The sequence below is a fragment of the Anthonomus grandis genome, chromosome 13 (genome assembly GCF_022605725.1).
Source record: "Anthonomus grandis grandis chromosome 13, icAntGran1.3, whole genome shotgun sequence".
Classification (NCBI taxonomy): Eukaryota; Metazoa; Arthropoda; class Insecta; order Coleoptera; family Curculionidae; genus Anthonomus; species Anthonomus grandis.
This window is the reverse complement of record NC_065558.1, coordinates 16888883-16911453: the sequence shown is the minus strand read 5'-3', so window position 1 is coordinate 16911453 and position 22571 is coordinate 16888883. Positions and strand designations below refer to the sequence as shown.

The 22571-nt window shown below is 32.6% G+C and overlaps 1 protein-coding gene across 3 annotated transcripts in view; it reads right to left on the bottom strand.

Annotated features, from left to right (window-relative positions):
* Nucleotides 1-20036, bottom strand: part of LOC126743518 (dynamin-1-like protein) — a 33318-nt gene extending 13282 nt beyond the window's left edge. For 2 of the 3 annotated variants that reach the window (XM_050450652.1, XM_050450653.1), the window contains exons 1-7: nucleotides 19698-20035; nucleotides 19350-19494; nucleotides 14961-15169; nucleotides 14339-14797; nucleotides 14013-14287; nucleotides 13815-13956; nucleotides 8136-8444 (exon numbers count right to left, since the gene is read on the bottom strand). In XM_050450652.1, the coding sequence (XP_050306609.1) occupies nucleotides 8136-8444; nucleotides 13815-13956; nucleotides 14013-14287; nucleotides 14339-14797; nucleotides 14961-15169; nucleotides 19350-19494; nucleotides 19698-19799 (1641 nt within the window). In that variant the 5' untranslated portion in view covers nucleotides 19800-20035. Of the gene's footprint in view, nucleotides 1-7; nucleotides 122-8135; nucleotides 8445-13814; nucleotides 13957-14012; nucleotides 14288-14338; nucleotides 14798-14960; nucleotides 15170-19349; nucleotides 19495-19697 lie in introns of all 3 variants that reach the window. The other variant, XM_050450651.1, reaches the window with a different exon arrangement.
* Nucleotides 20037-22571: the final 2535 nt, after the last annotated feature.

Here is a 22571-nt window from a genome sequence, read left to right as displayed (position 1 = left end):
ATGGTACCTGAACGGCATTCATGAAGTCACCATAGCTAGAGATAGGCAAGATGCTAAATAAGTAGTTAAAGAAATCGGAAGGGTCTTGGGTTGTAGAGACACGGCGAGATGGAGAGCGAATCTACGTAAGAAAATTTATAATTTTTATTGGAGACTTGATTGAATAATGATAAAGGTATTGTTCTAAATTTGTAAAAGCCATATTTCCTATGATCTTTTAATTTTAGCGACCTAATATGCTTTCTGATTAAAAGGAATTGTTGGAGCGGAGTTAAAATAAAACAAAAGCCATTAAGCTCATGTGTAGCCGTTTTGACTTTTACAAATTCATCTTCAGGCTATTACAATGGGAAATATAAATACGAAATTTATATTTGCCATCTGTTTTCTGTCATGTTTTCATTAATAAGACTACATTAGTAAGCACTTTCTTGGCATACCCTTGACAAGGATCACAAATCTCAGATTCCTATTAAGGTTGAAGAATAAAGAAGTGTTGTATTAAAAAATTTAGTTATTTTTAAGATTCTTTTCTCTATTATTTCCAATTTTAGAAGCTTCGTTTTAGTACAACCAGCCCAACCAATACCATAATTAATTATTGATTCTACAGATCCACAATAAATAGTTTTTAGTTGTGGCAGTAAGTCTCTGTACTAGATAGTCGATGTGCCTATCCCACTTTAGGTGACAATCTAAATTAATTCCTTGATATTTAAAAGCAGATATACTTTCACTTATGTTGTTAAAATGGATGTCAATGAGCTTTTAGTCCGGTAGGTGTAAATTATATGATGAGAATAGCATGTATTTTTTTTTATCGTAATTGACTGTAAGTAAATTCATGTCAAGATGTCGATTCATCGTAATTACTGTGTCATCTGCAAATGCCACAATTGAACCTTCACATGGCATTTTAAGCAGATCGTTTATGTATATAGCGAATAAAATTGGCACGAAAACTGTGCCCTGGGGTATCCCACAATAAATTTCCAGTTCTGCACTTAAGGAAACATTTATTTTAATTTCCTGTTTTCTTTCTGCTAAGTAGTTTTTCATAAGGTTATACAGATATAATCATTCAAACCTCGCCTATAGGAAATAGTCTATGAGCGTAAGCGAGAGGGGACATATGGAGTCCGCATAAGACAGACAGAGGGCACTATTGTGCCCTCTGCGTTTCCAAATTAATACGTTTGACAACACTGATATTTCTGCCGCACGGCTCTCCGCTCGTTCATCGAAAAACGAGACAACTCTTATTCCCACCACACTGCACCGCCAATATGAGATTGCATTTTAAACGTTTCACGTTATTTTTATTCCTAGCTTCCTGCTTAATCAGCAAAGATTAAATTTAAAAGCGCTCGCTATTTTCTTGTTAAAATGTGTTCTCTTGAGGAAAAAAAGCAAATTATTAAGTGGTATTATGCCGGCAGTTCTGTCGATGAAATATCAGGCAGAATTGCATTCACGTTTGAGAATCGGCCCATTCCCGTACGCAGCACAATTTTTGAAATTATCCATAGGTTTGAGACCTTTGGGTGCTTGCAAAATTGCAGGAAATGATACGCAAATGAGCAACAACCTGTTGTTAGACCGCTAGGCGAAGAAAGGGAGCTTTGAGAGGTTAATGTTGCTGTTGCTGAAATGAACTTTCCTTGCAATAGTACAACCATTGCCAAAGAAACGGGGATTGAGCCTTTAAAAGTTAAAAGAATTTTAAAAAGAAATAAGTACAAGTGCTACAAGTTGCAAAAAACCCAAGAAATTTTCCCACAGGACCATGAGAGGCGGATGAAATTTTGCCGTGAAGTATTGGAAAGGGCAAATCGGGACGAAATGTTTATTAGCAACATTTTGTTTATAGATGAGTCCTCTTTCTCTATTTGTGGTAAACATAATCGGTCCATTACAGTGGGTTATTCGAGGGAAAATAAGCACATAAGCATACCAACACGTACACAATACCCTCAAAAAGTTAATGTATGGGCTGGCATTTTAGGTGATTCAATTATAGGCCCTTTTTTTATCGATGGAAACCTCAATGCCAACACATACCTTAATCTTTTGAGGGATGAAGTTCTTCCTGCTATTCGAGGGCTCAATATCAATTTAGAACAAGTTTGGTTTCAACAGGATGGTTGTCCCGCTCATAACGCATTAGTGGTACGTCAATTTCGCGAAACGTATTTCCCTGATCGAACAATCAGTGGAAACGGTACTATTAGATGGCCCGCCAGAAGCCCCGATTTTGCCCCCAATGATTTTTTTCTTTGGGGATACCTAAAAGAACAAAATCTATAGGCACGAAAATGAACGGGCTACTAATTTAGAAGAGCTCTGTGTTAAAATTAGGCAAGCATAAAATAGTATCTCCATTGAAATGTTGTCGAACTCGAGAAGGTCGTTTTATGATCGATTGACGTACTGCACTGCTAAACAGGGTGGCCTTTTTGAACCTGACATAAGATAATTTTAATTTTTATTTAATGTTATCAAATTAACTTAATTTTTTGCTTTATTTTGAATTAATTTTTTTATTTTCTGTCCAATATTTAGTTAATTTATGTTTACAACATTATTGCAGTCGGTTTTTAGTTTATTTTTTGCTGTTAGGACAGGCAGCAGCAAAGACTCAAACGAAACAATTTTTTTTTTAATTTGCCACAGAGCAGTGCATCCCCGCTTGAACGCCTTAAGAGTACTGAAAGGTTTGGGTTTCGGGTTTCGGCGGGGTCCGCTGCTTCGAGTATGTTGTCACAATGTTGCCAGACCTACCGCGATATATAATTCCTATAGGCGAAGTTAGAATGATCATATCTGTATGCGGTTCCTCGTACACCAGCATTAAAACGTTTTTGCAAGAGAAAACTATTATCAACTATGTCAAACGCTTTATCAATATCGATAAACACAGATGTAGTTTTAGACTTTTTATCGAGGTGTCGATTTGTATATTATAGTTTTGATCTGATTACCCCCATAGCGACTTCAGTGCTCAAGCCTTTCATAAATCCGAATTGTTTACTTGATAGAAGATTGTGTTTATTGAAAAAGTTTGAGATAAAAATGATTGGTCTCTAGTTTGTCATATTGCTTTTGCCACCCTTTTTAAGTATTGGTTTTACTATAGAGTTTAAATTTTGAAGGTATTTGTCCAGTTTCTAGAATTTTATTAAATATGCATACCAAACGTTCAAGAATAACAGGTGCTATAGCTTTTACTAATTCGCTATTTATATTATCCTAGCCAGGAGACTTTTATATATATATATATATATATATATATATATATATATATATGTTTTATATATATATATATATATATATATATATATATATATGTTTTATATATATATATATATATAAAACAACAGTGAAGTAATACATTTTATAGAAACGCATATATATATATATATATATATATATATATATATATATATATATATATATATGCGTTTCTATAAAATGTATTACTTCACTGTTGTTTTGTATTGTACTGGCAAAATTTTTTCCTAAGTCTGCAAAAAAGTCGCCGTTTGCTATATCAGGATCATTTTTAATATTTTTTTTTGGTGGTCAATGATTTTATACTTATTACAGAATACCTATTAACCTAATACCTATTTTCTCTATTAGTTATTTCATTTGTTACCTGCCATAAACCCTTTGAGTTATTGTTATTGTCTTAAACTTTCGCGCTATATTTTTGTTTTGGTTTTTTTATTAAAGCATTTAGTTTATGTTTATTTTTTCTTTGTTCTTAAGTAAATCTTGATATAGTATGTTGGGTCTATTAATTGACTTCATTAATCCCGGATCATCCATGTTTTTACGTTTTCAATATTTACTTTTTATAATTTCGGTGCAAGCTGTAACATTTTCGTCAATTTTCGAAATAAAGGCATCAAAATATTCTTCAATATCTTTTTTTGTATATACATCTGGCCAAGTTTATTTTAACTTTTTCAATATTTATTTTTTTGGTAGTCCGTGTTTTTTGTGCATTTTCTGTAGATGCGTGTTTGTTTTTAATACTACTTATTAAAACTATATGAGTGATCTGTTATATGTTTTAATGTACGAATGTTCATTTATATCGATATATAGTGAACAGCAAAAATATGAAACAAATTCAATAAAAAATAAATGAGGGCACGTTCGAAAAAACGCTCGCACACGTCAATTAATATTTTTGGTTGCGCATTTTTTTTAACAAAAATTTTGTATACATGCAGCTGTGGTCAATACCAACTTCTTTATTTTAAATGGAACACCCTGTATATGATTACATTTTTGGATTCTACAAAAAATTATAAACATTTTGATGTACCACATGCTAACTGTTTCTAAGATACGCAATTTTAAACATTTAAAAGCCTCTAAAACTTATTCTACTAAAAATAGAAAAAAACGAGTTTCATTTTTCTATTCTTACTTTTTAACTTCTTTTTTCTGAAAACATTAAAAATACGATAGATGTCAAAAAAAATCACTGTACCTAAAATTATAAATGAAACTCGTGTTCAAAATGCCCACCATTCATTTTTTGGCCAAATGTTAGTCTATTTAAAAACACATCCAAAACATTGCTAATTTTCATTAATTTGACTCATGATTTCATATCTAATTTAAAATTTTAGATCATCTAAATTGCGCGGTTTCTCCTTATAAACTTTTGATTTTAAATAGCTCCAAAGAAAAAAAGCCAGGGGTATGAGATCTGGGGATCTTGCAGGCCATTCCGTTGGACCCCTGCTACCGCACAATCCACTGTGCGGGAAATACCGTATTCAAATATTCGCGTACCTGACGAGCAAAATGTAGTGGGGCACCATCCTGTTTAAACCAAATAGATCTATTTGGCATATTAAGCTTGATTTGGATTTGGAAAAGAAATTGCGAGAGTTAAAATTAAGTCATTCTGAAGAAATTCTAAATATCAGTCTCCGGTAAGAATTTGATCGAAAAAAAAGGACCAATAATCTAATTATTTAAAATCCCTGCCCAAACATTTAATTTTATGCGGATGCTGTGTATGATTTTCTCTCATCCCATGCGGATTATTCGTGCTCCAATACCTAAAATTTTGCTTATTTACCGTACCATTTAAACAACGTGGCTTCATCACTAAATAGTATCTACCGATGGAACAATGGATTTAAGTTACACGAGAACTTTTAGAAGTACTAACAGTTTTTGAAATAAATAAGGAGTATGTGTGTGATAGACTCGCAATGGAAAAAGGGCAGTGTTGCGTCTACCTCCATATTATTATGTTTTTAATCCCATTAAACTTATATGGCATCCATTAAAATTGAATATTTTAATAAATAATACTTCTCCAACATTAAATGCATCTGTAGGGGAATTAATAAAAAGTGTAGAAAATAATATTACAACCAATTGAAAAAACCGTTGGAAAAACTTCACACATGTCGTAAAGAAAAAAAATACTTATGCATCTATATAAATAACAATGTTTAGCCCCTAAGATTAGACAATGATAGTGACAGTGAAACAGAAATAAATTTAGAGTAAGGTAGAATAAGTTATTAAACAGTGTTTGAATTTATAAGAAATAGTTGTATGTTGAATTCTATACAGTACATCCATAAAGTAATCAGATAAATTCAAAAAAAATGAAATGGACTGTTTCTGAAAAAAATTTTCCGAACCCGTCGATTTTAATATTGGGTTTAGGGTTTTTCTACGTGGAAATTAAATATACAGGGTAACTCAAAAAAAAGATATGACGTCATCAATATGTTCTTTAAATGGAAACCACCATTTTTTAATGCAGAATCAGAAAGAACGCATTTTTTTACCAAGGATATGGTACAAATGAATGGTGGTTACATAAGCAATTTTGAACGAAAAATGGTGATAATATGTAAAATTAAAGAAATACCTATCTAAATTAAATGTTTCGAATTGAGCACAGTTAACAATGTGAAAATAACCAAGGCAATTTAAAAATTCTTTTTGAACGTTGTCAATGACATCTGGACCAATATTTCTTATTTCCTAGCGTATTTGTTCTTTTAAACCTTATAAATCTCTTCGCTGGTCTAGTGACGTACACTTTACTTTTTAAATATCCCCATAAAAAGTAATCAAGGGGAGTTAAATTTGGCGATCTGGGTGGCCATTCAATAAACCCTCATCTATCTATCCAACGATTTGGTAAAAAATTAGTTTCATATCCGGATATAAATGTCATAGTTTGTTTAATGGGTTCTTCCAAATCCCGATACAAAGTTACCAGAGCGAGGATAAGACCATTTTGTAGAAAGTCCAAATACCTCTTACCAGTGAGTATCATCAAAAAAGTAAGGTTCTAAAACTCTTCCATTATACTGCACCACACATTGACTTTTTGAGGGTGTTGTGTATGGCATTCTGTGAACCAATGAGGGTTTTCGGTCGCTTAGTATCGACAATTCTGTCTGTTCATATGGCCGTTTGGTGTAAACGTTGCTTCGTTAGAAAATATTATCCATTTTACAAAATTATTGATATCATTACATATTTTCGGCATTTGCTCACAAAATTCATTTCGGCGATCAAAATCATCTTCCGATAGCTCTTGAAGTAAGAATATTTTATAAGGGTGACACTTTGCTTTTTTCAATACTTTATGCACAGTAGATCGCGATAAATTAACATTAGAAGCCGTGCCTGTGATTGTGGCTTTGGGATTATCTTTGACCGTTAACAGAACGTTAAGCTCATTTTCTTTAGTGATTGAACCCCGATCAGCTTTTTGAGTATCCCGAACATGACCGAATTCACAAAAATTTGCTTCAACTCTGCTTGCTTTGGCTAATAAGCGACCGATCAGGATGAATTGCATTAAATAACTGAACCACCTCCTTTTGAGTACGCGACATATCTCCGAAGTCAATCATGCACAAGATTTCAATTTTTTTATGTTCGGTTAATTTTCTCAATTTCATACAATAGCAGTAGGTAATAAAGTGTAGTTACTAATAAAACGCAGGATGACACTGCTTTCGCCTCTCAAAAAGAATAAACACCACTTGCAAATGTAAAAATACTTTCGAATAGTTGCACCAAACACATACTTTTTGACACTGACAACAGCAATTAGTTGCAAACCAAAATACCAACATTTAATTTAGATAGGTATTTCTTTAATTTTACATTTTATCATCATTTTTCATTCAAAATTGCTTATGTAACCACTATTCATTTGTACCATATCCTTTGTAAAAAAATGCGTTCTTTCTGATTCTGCATTAAAAAATGGTGGTTTCCATTTAAAAAACATATTGATGACGTCATATCTTTTATTTTGAGTGACCCTGTATACTTAATTTCCACGTAAAAAAATCCTAAACCCAATATTAAAATCGACGGGTTCAGGCTTTTTTTTCAGAAACGGTCCATTTAATTTTTATTGAATTTAGCCACTACTTTACGGATGCACTGTATATTATGCTTCTATTTTATTATTCATTTTATTTACTCTTATATACGTTTATAAGTAAATATTATTTAACTATCTCGTTTCAGTAGTTTTGCCTTACCTTGGAAAAGAAAATAATAGAAGTATTATTATTATAATAATATATAAATTTGTGTATATTTTGTACTTATTAACCTATTCTAATAAAATACTACTCTTTATTTAGTTAGTAAGTTTCATTTAGAATAATTTTCAAGCCGACCCTGTTCCCTTTATCACCTCTTAAAAACTTTGGACCTTGCACATTGGGGCTTAATGGTCTAATTGATCTATGGCAGTAGGAGTCAACAGTATACTTTGAGTGCACTATTATACTCTCTTAAAATACATATAAGTAGTAGTAAGTAGATATTTATTGTAACATTATAAAAATAGGAAAACAAAAGCCTGACTTTTGTTTTATTTTCAGCCCACTCCAAATATTTCTTCCAATTTTATTACTTTTACATGACATTCTTGAGAACATATAAAAACTGTAAAAAAATATACTATAAAATCTAATGTAACTAATGTTAATACTATAACATCTTTACTTAAGTAAATATTTTAAATTTAACAAATAATAAAAAGGAATAAACTTACATGCTTTTAGTGCTTAAAAATGCCACAAAAAAGCCATTTCATTCAGTTCAAGACTTACCAATTCATTCTGTTCGTAGACCCCAGTCACGGTATTATGATGTACATTTTGTCTGCCGTACATGCTCTTTGGTCTGTTGGGGTTCCTCTGCGGTTCCCCCGATTTAATCATAGAAGGTACAGCCGCGATATCTTTATAAAAATCCGGATGTTTTGTGTTAATGTATGCCAACTCGATGGCCACCAGGTTCTCCACCATGGTGTTGGTGGTAGGCAAGCGACGCCGTAAGACCTGGGTCACCACATCCACGATACTGTCGTACAGTTTCGGAAAACGCAGCATTTCTTGTTGCACCTCGTTGCCGCAATGCTAGAAAGAATATTTGAATTTGAAAAAAATGTATTTATGCATCGACGTTTAAGCTCGTTTCTCCTTTTAAATATTCTACCTGGCCATTTCAAATGAAGGGTACAGGCTAAAAAGGGAGAATGTCAATTTTTGCTCATTTTGAGCTGTTCAGTCCGTTCAACTTTTAACAGATAGACGTATCACTTAGTAACATTATACAGGCGGAAAAAGGGAAGAGTCGCCAGATATCGACAATTTAAATTAAGCTGTTCTGGCTCAAAATAAGGAGAGTCTGCGCGCCACATGCTAAGAAGGGGGAACGTCACAAATGCACGTTGTTCTGGAACTGTCAGAACGCTCTCTCGTAGCTGCAGTTGCTTTTATTTTCTGATTGTGTCTACCGGTTCTGGTGTTTATTTATTGTTTGTCAAACTTGTAGAAATATAATTGTTAAGTCGTGCTTTAATACTGTAGTGCTAATTACCAGCATAAAATGAACCCAAGTGTCAGTAACAGTGAAGACTTTGTTGTTATGCAAGTTTAAGGAAAAAAGAGAAAAAGTTACGGAAGACTAACAACTAATATAGTCTAATAGTTTCTAAAAAACTTAACCTACAAAGCCACGCCCTAATGCAAGACAAAAGATAATAAGTGAGTTTAATTTATTAAAATCCGTGGATAAGCAAAACATCTATTTGTGTGGACTTATTAGTGTCTGTCCTGTACAAAAGCGACGTAATGCAGAAGAGGTCGCAAGATTACATGACAGTTCATTTGCTAATCGTGTCAGAATCTCTTTATATGGTGAGATAACAGAAGTACCTGTTTGTTTTAAGGCTTTTCTTTCCTTACATAGTATAACCAAAAAAAGGCTTGAAATTCTCCAAAAATCTTTAAAAACGACTGACAGCGCCCCAATTGATAAACGAGGCAAACACTTAAATAGGCCTCTTAAGCTGAAACAGGAATCTAAAGTCTAATAGTGAATCATATCAGTTCTTTCAAAGGACGACAAAGCCATTACAGCCTAGAGGATTCTTCAAAAACCTACCTGCCCGAAGATTTAAATATCAGAAAAATGTACAGTATGTACAAAAATACCGTTAAAGATCAAAAATATCGTGTGTCATATGAAACATATAGATCTATCATCTCACAAGACTTATCATTTGGTTACCCAAGGTCGGATACTTTGAAAATCGGATACTTTGTCTGCAGTATCTGTGACAAATACTTGGCAAATATTAGGTCCCTAGAAGCCAAAATGAAGAATGTGTCAGAAAATGCCATAGAAAAAAACATCTAGATGACAAAATCACTACCATCCAACAGCAAAATCTACTTCACAGGCATAAAGCTGAAGTGTTTTATTCAAGAAAAAAGACTGCAAAATTATCCAGTTGGGCAAATGAGAACAAAGAAGCAATGCCCAGCTTTTGCTAAAAATCTGCCAGTTCCCAACATCAGCACAAATGATGTTTATTATAAGAGACAGTTATCTGTATTCTCTTTTAATATTCATGTTTTGTTGACTAGTCAAACTATTTTCTATACTTATCCTGAAACAAACGATCTAAAAGGCTCTGACGAAGTATGCTCGATGTTCCATCATTTCGTCTACAACTTTCTACCCAGTAGTGTTCGAGTCCTCGATATATTTTGCGACTCATGTAAGGGACAGAATAAGAATTACACAGTTATCCGTTACCTCCATCACTTAGCGAATGTGCGAAAAAAGTTTGATGAAAGCAAGATCAGTTTTCCCATTAGAGGACATACATTTATGGAGAACGAAACTTCCAAATGAATGGGCTGAAGTTTTCAGAGCTGCACGAGTTTCATATGGAATGGTATGTGGGAGTTTTGATTGAACCGAAGAAAAAATGTACCAATAATTTGCCAAACAATTTGTTCGAATTACCAGGCCTATTGTACAAAGATATCTCACTGTGCACATAATATTATTTTCCAATGTTAAGGATGTTTTATCTATTTGCAGGACTACTGCCTATAACACTGGCCAAGTACAATGACCTGCAGTGCTTAATAAAATTCTGTTGCAATCCAACCGCTAGAAAATATTTTTCATTAAAACATACAAGAAGTGTCAAAGACAAGGCTTCCTTTCCAAAAACTCGGGGTGTAAGAGGCGCAAAAAAAAAGTGTTTGAACTTTTTCTGTATCTTTTCTAATTAAATGAGAAATCCGAAATAACCTTTGCTGTAGAATAGCTTGTGTATAAAAAACTGATCATGCCAGAAAACTCACTTACCTTACTTACTAATTACATTCTTGTTTCTTACAATTCTGTAGTTTATTCTTTTTTGCTCTAAAACATTTTTTAAATGGAATTGCATTAATATTTTCTCAATTCCAATCCCAAATAGGCATAACAAACTACATAAATCCATCAATACATTCAATACAAAGTAATAAAGTAATAAGTTATTGGGTTTTAAAATTAAAAATGTATTTCCTCAAAATTAACGATGTTTGACATTCCACCTTTTTAGCATGTACCCTTCAAATATAAAAAAACTGAATTTATTGAAAACAGACATTCAATTTAGATTTTAAAAAAATATTTATCTAAATCAATTTGTTGAGAATTGGTTTTATATATATAGGATATTAATACAGGGTGCGGCATAACTGTCTCCCTATTTACCTTCCTTCGTAATACCGTGCGGCGAAAATCAATTGTGTTGTGGGTCAAGAACTTCAAAGAAACTGGATCTGTTATCAAAAAAGGAGGTGGACGGCCACGGACAGCTCGGACACCCGAAAACATCGAGACTGTGAGACGCTCATTTTTACGGTCACCTAGACGTTCTGCACGGAGACACGCAGCTGCCCTTCGTTTATCTGACCGCACTGTGCGAAGAATTCTTCACAAGGATCTTCGTTTTCATCCATACAAGATGGTTCTGGCACAGGAATTATCTAAACGTGATTGGAACAATCGACGTGCTGCATGTCAAATTCTGCTTCAAAATTTACCTCAGGGCGCAATTTTTTTTAGTGAAGAGGCAGATTTTTACTTGTCTGGCTGGGTAAACAAGCAAAATTTTCGGTATTGGGCCGCTGATAATCCGAGAGAGATACACGAGAAGCCGCTACATAGTGAGAAAGTGACAGTTTGGTGCGCCGTGCCTGAAATGGGGATAATCGGCCCTTACTTCTTTGAAGAAGAAAATCACGCTGTTACTGTCAATTCGGAACGCTATATAGCGATGATTCACAATTTTTTCGGCTTACATATGCTACACGGCTCACACATCTCGAGCTTCAATGCAAGTATTGAGAGAAATGTTCCCCGAACGGTTGCTCTCCCTGAGAGGCGATATTTCTTGGCCTGCACGCTCGCCCGACCTAACGCCCTGCGACTTCTTTCTGTGGGGTTACCTAAAAGCTGAAGTCTTCAAACATCGTCCAACGACTATTAGACAACTAAAGGATGTAGTCCGCCTGGAAATTTGCAGAATATCCCAAGAAATGCTTGCAAGAGTTATGCGAAACTTCAGAAGTCGCTTGCACCAGTGCTTTGATAATGGTGGACGGCACTTGCCAGATATTCTCTTCAAAACCACATAGGACAAAAATGTTTTAGTTGTGAGAGGCTTACAATTCCATTTTATGTAAATATGGCAGGAGGCAAAGAGAAATTAATTATTGCGAAACCACTTGATCCCAAGCTGTATCAAAATGTATCTATCAATGATTCGGCAGTGATGTAGAAATTAAACTTCAATATTTCTTTGACTAGAGATATTAAGTGTTCATGGCTAGTGCAGTTCGATCGCAGAATCAAGATTAAAAAGAGAAACATATTTCTATTCATAGATAATGCAGGGTCCTCACATGAAAGGGATTTAAGGTATATGAAAATTATATTTGTTCCACTTAAATAGCCAAGAAGTTATTCAAAACTTAGAACCAGCATATAATGTTTTTTCAAACGCATTGGAAGACTTTCTTAAAAATGTTGCAGATTGATGATCTTATAACTACGAGGTCTGGTTATTAAATAACGAGACTGGTTACGAAAAAGGGTTTTATTATAAAAATTATTATACGTTCGAATGCTCCCCTTCAATATACTCCCCTCCCCTCGCCACACATCTTTCCATACGTTTTTCCATTGATCGAAGCAATGCTGGAAGTCTTCTTTGGTGAGGGCCTTTAGGAGCTCTGCCGTTTTTTGCTTTACCGCTTCCATCGACTCAAATCGGGTCCCTTTCAAAGCAGATTTTGTCTTTGGAAACAAAAAATAGTCGCACCGGGCCAAATCTGGCGAATACGGCGCGTGTTCCGAGCACTGGAGTGCGCTTACCGGCCAAATACTGCTTCACAAATAGCGCGTTATGGCAGGTGCGTTGTCCTGGTGCAAAATCCACGAGTTGTTTTTCCACAACTCGGGCCGTTTCTTACGAACTCGTTCTCGCAGTGTTGCCAAAACTAACAAATAGTAAGTCTGGTTGACAGTCTGACCCTCTGGAACCCATTCAGTCATCACGATACCGTTAATGTCGAAAAAAACGATCAACATTGCCTTGAATTTCAGGGCATTTCATAGGCCTCTTGCAACAATTTATAGCACTCAGTCGGAATTTTTTTCAATTTAACGAGAAATTTAAGATTGATGCGTTGCTCTTGTTTTTCGTCACACATGGTTTTCCGCTACTGCACGAATACTATAATAGTGACGAAAACGTGTTTTGGTACGTGCATAGACAAGATATCTAGATACCCAACGCACTACGTTATTTAATACCAGACCTCGTACTACTAATTAATAAAAATGAAAACATGAGCCTGTCTTCATTGAAATCAATTCATCAACATTGAAATCCATGTACAAAAATAAAGGATGAAAATGAAGGCATTCCACAAATATAATGTAAAATTAAGTCTTATATTATTATTAGGATGCTCTAATCATCATAGGCATACTGAAGATACTTGCAAAGAAACTAAAACTTTTCGAAAACTTTCTTATTAAAAAGAAAAACAAGGCTCTTAATCAATTGATAAATACATACAGTATGTATAAATAAAAAGTACATAATCAAATTCATAATTACTTCGGGGGATGTTTTGGTCAGCTTTCCCTGTATATAGACGCCTCTCACAAAATACTAAATAATTTAAAAAAATTAATCTTTAAAATCATAAAACATGTCTATGACTTATATCAGTTCTTAAGAGTAAATAACTTTGACATGAGATTTAAATCTTTTTCAGTGGACTGACTATATTGAGAATTGATAATGGTTAATAAAACTCTTGTTTGTTAAAAGTGATATCACAGGTTCCAGAAATTGAATTATTAAATCAATAATCAATAGAAAAATTACAAAAATTATGTGTGACTCTGTAATTATCACCTACCTGTATTATCCTCTGCATTTCTTCATGAATTAACTCAACGCATCGGAGTGAAGGTTCCTCCAACCTCCTTATTTGCCTTTTCACCAACAATTCAAATGACACTTCTGGTACAAAAAGGGCCGGCCGAGGTCCGTTGGCGTTCCTTAAATATCAAAACGATCTGTCACAAACTCCTACAAAAAAATATTTGAAAGTTACCTTATGGCAGTTAAAATGTCCATTTTTGTCAATCCAGCCAGAGGATGAATAGAGTCCAATGTGCGACCAAACGTCTCATGGAAAATATAGCATATCCTTGCCCCTCCGCAGAGTTCAGTCGTTTCGATATTTCTAGCAGTGCCCTCTATCGTAGAACAATAAGCTGAAGCGAATTTTGTTATGATTTGCAGTAAAGTTTTGCTTTTGTCTGAGATATCTTCACCATAAGAACTCAGTAGGGATTGAAATTGGGACATCATTAAATTTACTCTGGTCTAAAATAAAGTTAAATATGAAAATATACAGCCTTCAAAATATTAACAAACCTTTAAATCAGGCAAACAATCCCTAATGTGATGCATTAACAATCTATTAAGAGTCTTTGCTAAGTGAGGAGTTCCATTCCTGGCAGCCAAAGTTGGATATTTAGTTTGTAAAAATGTAGCCTCATCCTTTAAAGCATCCTTTATTGATTTATTATTTAGAATATCTTGTTGAGATCGATTCACTACTCCTATAATACCCAGTTTTACTGGAATAACTCGACCACAAAGCACATCTATAGCATCGGTTCCAGCATCCATAAGATCCAATTTGGTCACAACTGCCAAAGTTCTTCTCCCATCTGGATCTACATCTTTGGCAATGGCCAAACTTTCCGATGTAGCCATATCTGTGTTTGCAGTTACCACAGCCAAAATGATAGAGTTTGGGTTAGCAATGTATTTTACTACTAGTTCTCTAATTTGTTGTTCTATATCAGGAGGTTGGTCACCAACTGGAACCTAGAGTTAGACAAGAAAATATAACTTACTGAAAAAACTATACAATCAAGTGACACTTAAAAAATTTTAAAAACTAGTTTATTTCTTGAACAAATTTTGAGTAGTTTTTAAAATTGGAGTAACTGAGGAAAAAAAGCTTTATATCTTTTCAAATTAGCAATACCTTTGTTATTCCAGGCAAATCTACCAAAGTAAGATTAACAACCTTATCAGAGTAGATTTTCAGGTTAATAGGTTCAGGGCAGATCCCCTTATTGGATCCCGCGATTCGGTCAGTTTCATCTTCGATTTCTTTCCTTATATCCTCAAAATCTCTGAAGATTTTATCTTTCTTGTGAAGAAAAACACCCCAGTCTTCAATGTCCAAGGTGCCTAAAAGAAGTTGCAACTTGATGCAGGCATTTATTAAGTTTATATCCAACCAGTCTTTCTATATATGACCTTAATCAAATTCAAAATTATGATATGCAGAACTGTAACTATCCAATTATGAACTAAAATCCTCTGGTTGACCTAATCTAAGGCTAATATTTCATATAGATGGTATCACTGATAGAAAAAGTATTGAAAATTCAAAATTATGCAGTTAAAACATATAATTAAAATTTGTTTTACACATTTCTTAAAACCAAGGTTAGAAATGGTTTAAATAAAAGACTGTAAATGTATGTTCTTAATAAATGAAGAGAATAGAGCTCAATTAAGTGGTCTGATTCTGTGGGTAACTGAATACATATCATTGGGTTAGCCAAAACACAGTAAGACATTTTCTCGAATGTTTCAAAGAAGTTAAAAAATATATATTTCTAGGAATTTAATGTAGGAACTGTTTCAAGAATCTAAAATACTTAATATCAAAAAATTATATATTAAATCTGTTATTGAACTTCAAAGTAATAAGAAAATTATACTAATACAGATACAGGAATCATTTGATTATGCGGATCACTATTCACGACTTCTTTGGTCCTTATTGTCTATATAATTTGTAAATTCATTTTTCTAAAAAAAGGTAGATTTTTCCAGTGTGCGTGGATTGAAATTCTTGGTTGAATTCTCCATAGATGAGATGCATGTTAGCATATTCACGCGCAGTATAACGATCTGGCATGGTTTCATTTACTAACTAAACAATCACATGGTTATTGATAGCCCAGAAAAAGTCAAAATCCAAATCAAGTCCAAGCCAAACTCTTGAAAAAATCCAAAAAAGCCAAAATAAATAAAACATGATATCAATATGAATACATAAAGATGTGTGGTAAACGGAGGATAACAAAGTAGTGCAGTAGTGAAGGTCTTAATTAATGACCTAAGTTACATCACTACCTGTCTATTTCTGAATGGGGAATACTCTACAGGTAGATAGGGCGGCATCCAATTTAAATAAATTATTTAAATTTACCTACTTTATGGAGAACAATAATTAATAAAAAGTGAGAAATTAAAATTAAGAAAAAGTGTACACTAATCCAATTTAAAACGTCGTATCAGGAATGGAGGCTGACAATTTGAACATTAGTTGTGACTTAACATTTATTTATTTATTTATTTTAACGTAAATTACATTTGATGAATGTTACAGTTTATATTATTAATACTAATTCTAGTTATCTTAAGCTTAACGTTAGTGGAGATGAACAGTATATGTGTCCACAGAATAGAACAATAGAATAACAAAAGAACTACATAAAACACCCATAAAGAGAAAAAAGAAACATCCAATTATTTTATTGCTTAATTGTGCAGAATAGCTTTCTTTGCTTCACACTTAAATTTATTTGGGGAAGTACAACTAAAATAATGTAACACATTACAATATTTGTTAACCTTATTTGAGATTCGGTTTACTGGACTGTAAATTTTCTGCAATATGGCACATGCAAGGGGGATCTATTACATCTTTGGTATGATGGTACATGAATTTTAAAGGTGGCTAAACACTCTGGGCTATCTATATATTTATCTAACACTTTGTATGCGAAACAAACATAATACTCCCTTCTAGCAGACAATACTTAGGTTTAGGTATGACATAGTAAGTTCACTGTTTAATATTATCCTAAACTTAGAGAGTCTATAGCTAGCATATCTTAGAAATTTATTTTGAATTGTGTCAATTCTGTCAATATGAATTTGAAAATAGGGACACCAAATAATGTTAGAAAATTCAAGTAAGGACACCAAATATGCAACTCAAGTAAAGTTTTATTTCATTTATTTAGACTATACAATTATTAACTTGCTTAGAATTGTAGCGTATAGTATAGTATTGAACCAATAATCCAGTAAGTATTTTACCATTTTGAAATCTAGATTAGATACACTAACTTTTAAAATCACTTGCCAAACAGTGAGGTAATTTTCTTTTCGAGGACAATTAGTTGAAGTTGGAAAATGATGGTCAAAGGACACAATTTTCAAGACAAGTTAAGCAAAAATCTGATAGTTTCTTAAAAATGTGAACAGTTGTGTTTGAATTTAGTTTTGTAATTTATCAAAAGGTTATTCAGAGTTACATTACAAAAAAAAATTTCAGAACTTCAAAAATGTGTAACCACAATACTAAAAAGATCAACAGGGGGGTGTCAATTTTTTTCAGTTTTGTATGAATTAATTTTGTAAGCCTATAATTTCAAAAAGTACTCAAAATGGATTTTTTTAAATATAATTTTTGAATCCCTGAGCACCTGGCCTATTGCCCATTTTCTGCTTGTTATTGATTTTCGGATTCCCCCTTGCAAAACCCATGGCAGGGTCTAAGCCTGCATTGTTTTGGCTCCTAAATACTAATTAAAGAGATTTTTTTAGTGTTTTTTATAACACACACTATGTATTTGATACCTGGGTGCTTTATATTTTAAAAGTAAAAAAATATTTGTAATTTATTGGAATCAATTAAATTATATTAAAATTGATTTAACCATCGGCAATCATTTCAAAAAATATTCACAAATAAAATAAAATCACTAAGTTCAGATAATAACATTTACAAAAGCTCAGTATTGAAAAACATGATAGAGATCTACAATAATTCCAAGTATTGCTAAAATTCAGGATAAAATGCATCCCTCTTAAGAACATGGAAGGTTGCAACAAAGCTTTTTATGAAACTTAAGTGTCTTTATAATCTGTAATTCAATCTTATAAACTTTTAACAACAATTAAAACCTATTTTACATAATTCTTTTTTAAATAGAGATAAAAGTGGTTTTTAATTTATGGAAATCTGTTACTTTTAGTGCTTCTTAAATTCTCTATTATACTATACTTGCAAATAAAAATAGGTAAATTATTACTCCAACCTCTTACTAATTGCCTTAGTAATTTTTTTTTAAACACTTTTATATTACTCAAAAATATTACATACAATTTTTTACACTAAAACTCTAAACAGTGCTTATAGTGCTGGCCTCAAGAAATAAGAATAACAATTAAAAAGAGTGTACACAAAAATCATAGTTAGGTATATACAAATAAATTGTAAGTATATTACTATAAATACATTTTATAAAAAGTAGCTACATAATTAATCCGATTAAATAGAAAAGTATTTTATTAGTTTTATTACAAAAGTTTTTAAATTTTGAATATTTCTCAAATTATTAAGTAACCTATTAAATGCTTTACATGCAGAGTAGATTCGGCTATTCAATCCAATTATTGTTCTATTATACATGACATATAAATTTAACTGACCTCTGGTATTGTGTCTATGAATGTTATTTGAGAATATAATAGTTGTATTACATTTTAATTTTTTGTTTATAATTTTATACATGAGTTTACATTTTTCAAACTCCATTAAATTATTTAATTTAAAGACTTTAAGCTATCTATAAAGCAACTCTGTATTCATAAGTATATCATACTGAAATAATATTTTAAGGACCCCATTTTGTAATGTTTAAACATTGTCAAATTTAGTCTTAGAACAGGTTCTTCATATAGGCAACAAATATCTGAGGTGGGACAAGAAAAAGGCATTATAGATATTCAGTTTTGTATTATCTGTTAAGTAGTTTCGGCTTCTATATATACAGGGTATCATTGCATTTATTTTGGATGTTATTTTGTTTGAGTTTTTTTTAACATAGAATATAAATACCTTTATATACTATGTTATATCTAATCACTTCAAAGTGCCTAGCACTTTAAATATACTTAAGGTTGGATAATATAACTAAATCATGGATGGAGATTTTTTTAAAGAAAACTGACAGGAAAGTACATATTTTAATACCAAATAATAGCCTAAAAAATGCATGCCCCAGAAGATCCAAAGGTTGGATAATAAAACACCCTAGCATGTAAAATGGATTCTTGTAATAGCTAATAAAAAAAAGAGGTGTATAAATTTTAAGGAAATCAAACTACACATAAACTCAGATAGGACCTTACATATACAAAGAAAAGCTACATAGACAGGTACTATAAGTGTATCTATAACACTCATCATTGAAAGTTATTAATAATTATTAAAAGATGTGGCAAAACAACTGAACAATGAAATTTATTCTATTCATTAGTATTCTGAATTAATAATACTTACCATCTTTGGCACTACGATGTTCTTTATCCTCTTTTGGACTATAAACCAGCTGTAAAATCAGTGGCCTTCTAGTTACAATACCTGTTCCTCTAGGCAAAAAACTTTTACCAACAAGACTTTCTATCACCGAACTCTTTCCTGAACTCTAAAATTAATTTTCAACAATTCATAGTCTATTAATTTAGAAATTTGTGTACAGCAAAGCTGTTTATATGCTTATCACAGTTTAATCTTATCTTTTACACAAGTTATATTTAAAAATACCAGCTAGGGGGGCCAAAGTCATGCATTTTCTAAAAGGGTTATGTCACTATTCTAACTGAAAAAAACTATTGAAAAAATGATTACCTGCGTTCCCAATACGATAATTTGGGGAAGATGAATGGCGTCAGATCCAACAGTATTGAAAACATCCTGCAGTTTGTTAACGACGGGAATTAGGGCTTCCATTGTTAAAAATACTAGGTATAACTGAATCCAGTCGGTTTTAATATCGATTTCTCTGGCTGATGTTTTGTTATTGAGAGTTTATTTGTTTAAGGGCATTATTTAGCAAGCACTTTGCGGTTTAAAGTGTATTTATAAGCGAAAAGACGCCTGGTTTAATAAAATTCTATGGTTTTGATTAAACTAGATTTATCAACCTCTTTTTGTTCTTGAGTGATTGATTGATGATTGATTTTTGATTTGACGCTTGACAGTGACAAGAGTGTCACTTTAAGAGTAAAGTCATATTTTAGCGAGTAAGCACCTTATACTCGGTTGCCTTACGATATCTTAAGCGTTACGTCATCATATGGTTGTCCTCGAATGACGTAATATCTAACAGCTGTCAAAGTCTAAATATTAGCGTTGATTGAATATTTATAGTATATTTTAAATATTCAATCAACGATATTAGCTATACCTTTCATCGGTATTGAATTCGTTTTGAAGACTGACCTAAGGCGGTGGTTACATTGGACGCGAATTCATACGAAATTTTATTCGTACGAAATCAATTCGTAAGAATAAGTGGTTACATTAGATGTGTTTAAAATGATTAATTCAGTGTTTTAAGTCAATTTTTACAATGGACAGAGCAAATTCTGTTGCAAATTTGTTTTACTTATATGAGACATCAACTTATTTAAAAATACTACTACTTGAAGAAAAAGAGACACGTACCTGGGTTGACGATTATTTCTTGACACGAACCCAAAATGGAGAGTTTCAAAGATCCTTTAGAGAAATTAAAGAAAACGATGAAAAGTTCATACAAGGATGTCAAAACTGTCCTTCAATATTATTTTGGAAGCTTAATTAATAATGATCTTCAAAAATATTCAAATTTTGGAGAATGTATATCACCAGAAGAAAAGCTCATTTTAACGTTAAAGTAAGTAAAATAGACCAATTAATATTATTAACCAATTAAACCAATTATTATTACCCATTATTATTTATTTTAAAGTGGTGATAACAAAGTACATTAGGTTTGTAGTGAAAAATATAATGTTTTCAATTTGGTTGGAAATTTGAAAAGTATGTAGATGTATTATTAACTTCTTGGGCAGTGGTGTGCATTGAATAGAGAGAGAGCTCTTCGTTTGCTGGTTGGGCTGGAAGTGGTTGTGCTGGAAGTAAATATTCTGAAGTGGAACTGGAATATGCAGGCGAAGGTGTTGGAATTGGTGTGAAAGACTGAGAAATGGTTGAGGTTGTAGCTTGTTGATAAGTACCTTGACGATAGATAAGTTCATGTTCTTTTGTAAATATGTCAATAAATTTTTCTCTTACATGCAACTTTTTGTGCATTGGCAAGTCTTTGAAAAATGGTACCAAACTTAAAAAAAAATGCGAATCATCATTCACGTTTTGCTGTTGCGGCCTTTGCATGCTCTCTTGAAATTGTTTTAATTTTTGTTCTTCTATTTTAAGAAAATTTTCCAATGTCTGCCCTTTTATATTGTTTTCACTAAGTTTCCTTTTTTTTGGTGGATTTTTTTCGTGAGAACCTGTATCTATTATTGCCTGTCTCTTTTTAGGGAGTGGGGTGTTTATTAACGTGTCTTCGATTTCATGATCACCTTCTTCATCGTAATTTTGCGAATCCGCATAAGACGGCGATTCAGTTTCTTTCATGTCAGTTTGACTTTGTGTATTACTGTTGGGAATATTTCCAGTGGTTTTCCGAGGCACAAATTGGTCTTTAACGAAGAACATATTATCAAAAAACTGCCACTTTGATTCTATAATTTCATCCGCCGCATCTCCACTTCGTTTTTGCTCTAATTTCGAAAGTTCCTTCCTAAATGTGTCCCTCTAGGTAGGCCTGCTAGGTAGGGTGCTGCTGTCATCATTTTGTTTGTTTGTAAATAATACCCCAGGCGCCAGTAATGTTATATATAATTAGTTCTTAAACATAAATATCAAAAAATAAAACTTATTAGCCATATTAAATTTTGTGTCATCTGTAAAAAGAAAATTTGTTGTTTGTTTTTATTTTTTCCCGCACTTATTTCAATATTTTTGACATTTGACGTTTAGAAAACAGCTCCGGACGTGGATAATTATTACTGTTCCAAATTTATGACGTATAAAGGGCTAATTGGTGAAGTCACGTATCTCAACACGGTTATAACTATAACCGCTTGGACATGTTTGGTTAATACCATTTAGGAACGGTAATTACCGATACACTGCTTGCAATCGGTTATTGCAAGCCAATCGAGTACGGCGCTTACTCACTAAAATATGGCTTAAACAGTTGCTACGTTTTTTTTTGTATTGAATTTGTTTGAAAATGGTCGATTGTAGATCCTAACGAGATCCAAATTAACCAATTTAGTTTGCCTCATTCCGAACATTTTTTAAAATGTATAAACAATTGCAATAAATACCTAGGAAAATTAATCACTGATTTTTAAATCGAAATTACACAAAATATATCATTTACCTACTTTCTTTTATTAATTAACCTGTAGTACTACTCTTACTAAACGAAAAACAAAAACCGCAGTAATTAATAATTATCGCAAATTTCTCATATCTTCGTTTCTGACATATCGAGTTTATTAGTTGCACGTTCAGTGTACTTTTCTCTTATTGAGTCCCATCTTCGTTATGGCTTGCCTTTTTGGGGTTTAAGCAACAAGGGATTGTTAAACATAATTTTTGTGATTCAAAAAAAGGCAGTTAGATACCTATGTTCCGCTGGGTTAAGAGATTCTTGTAAACCTC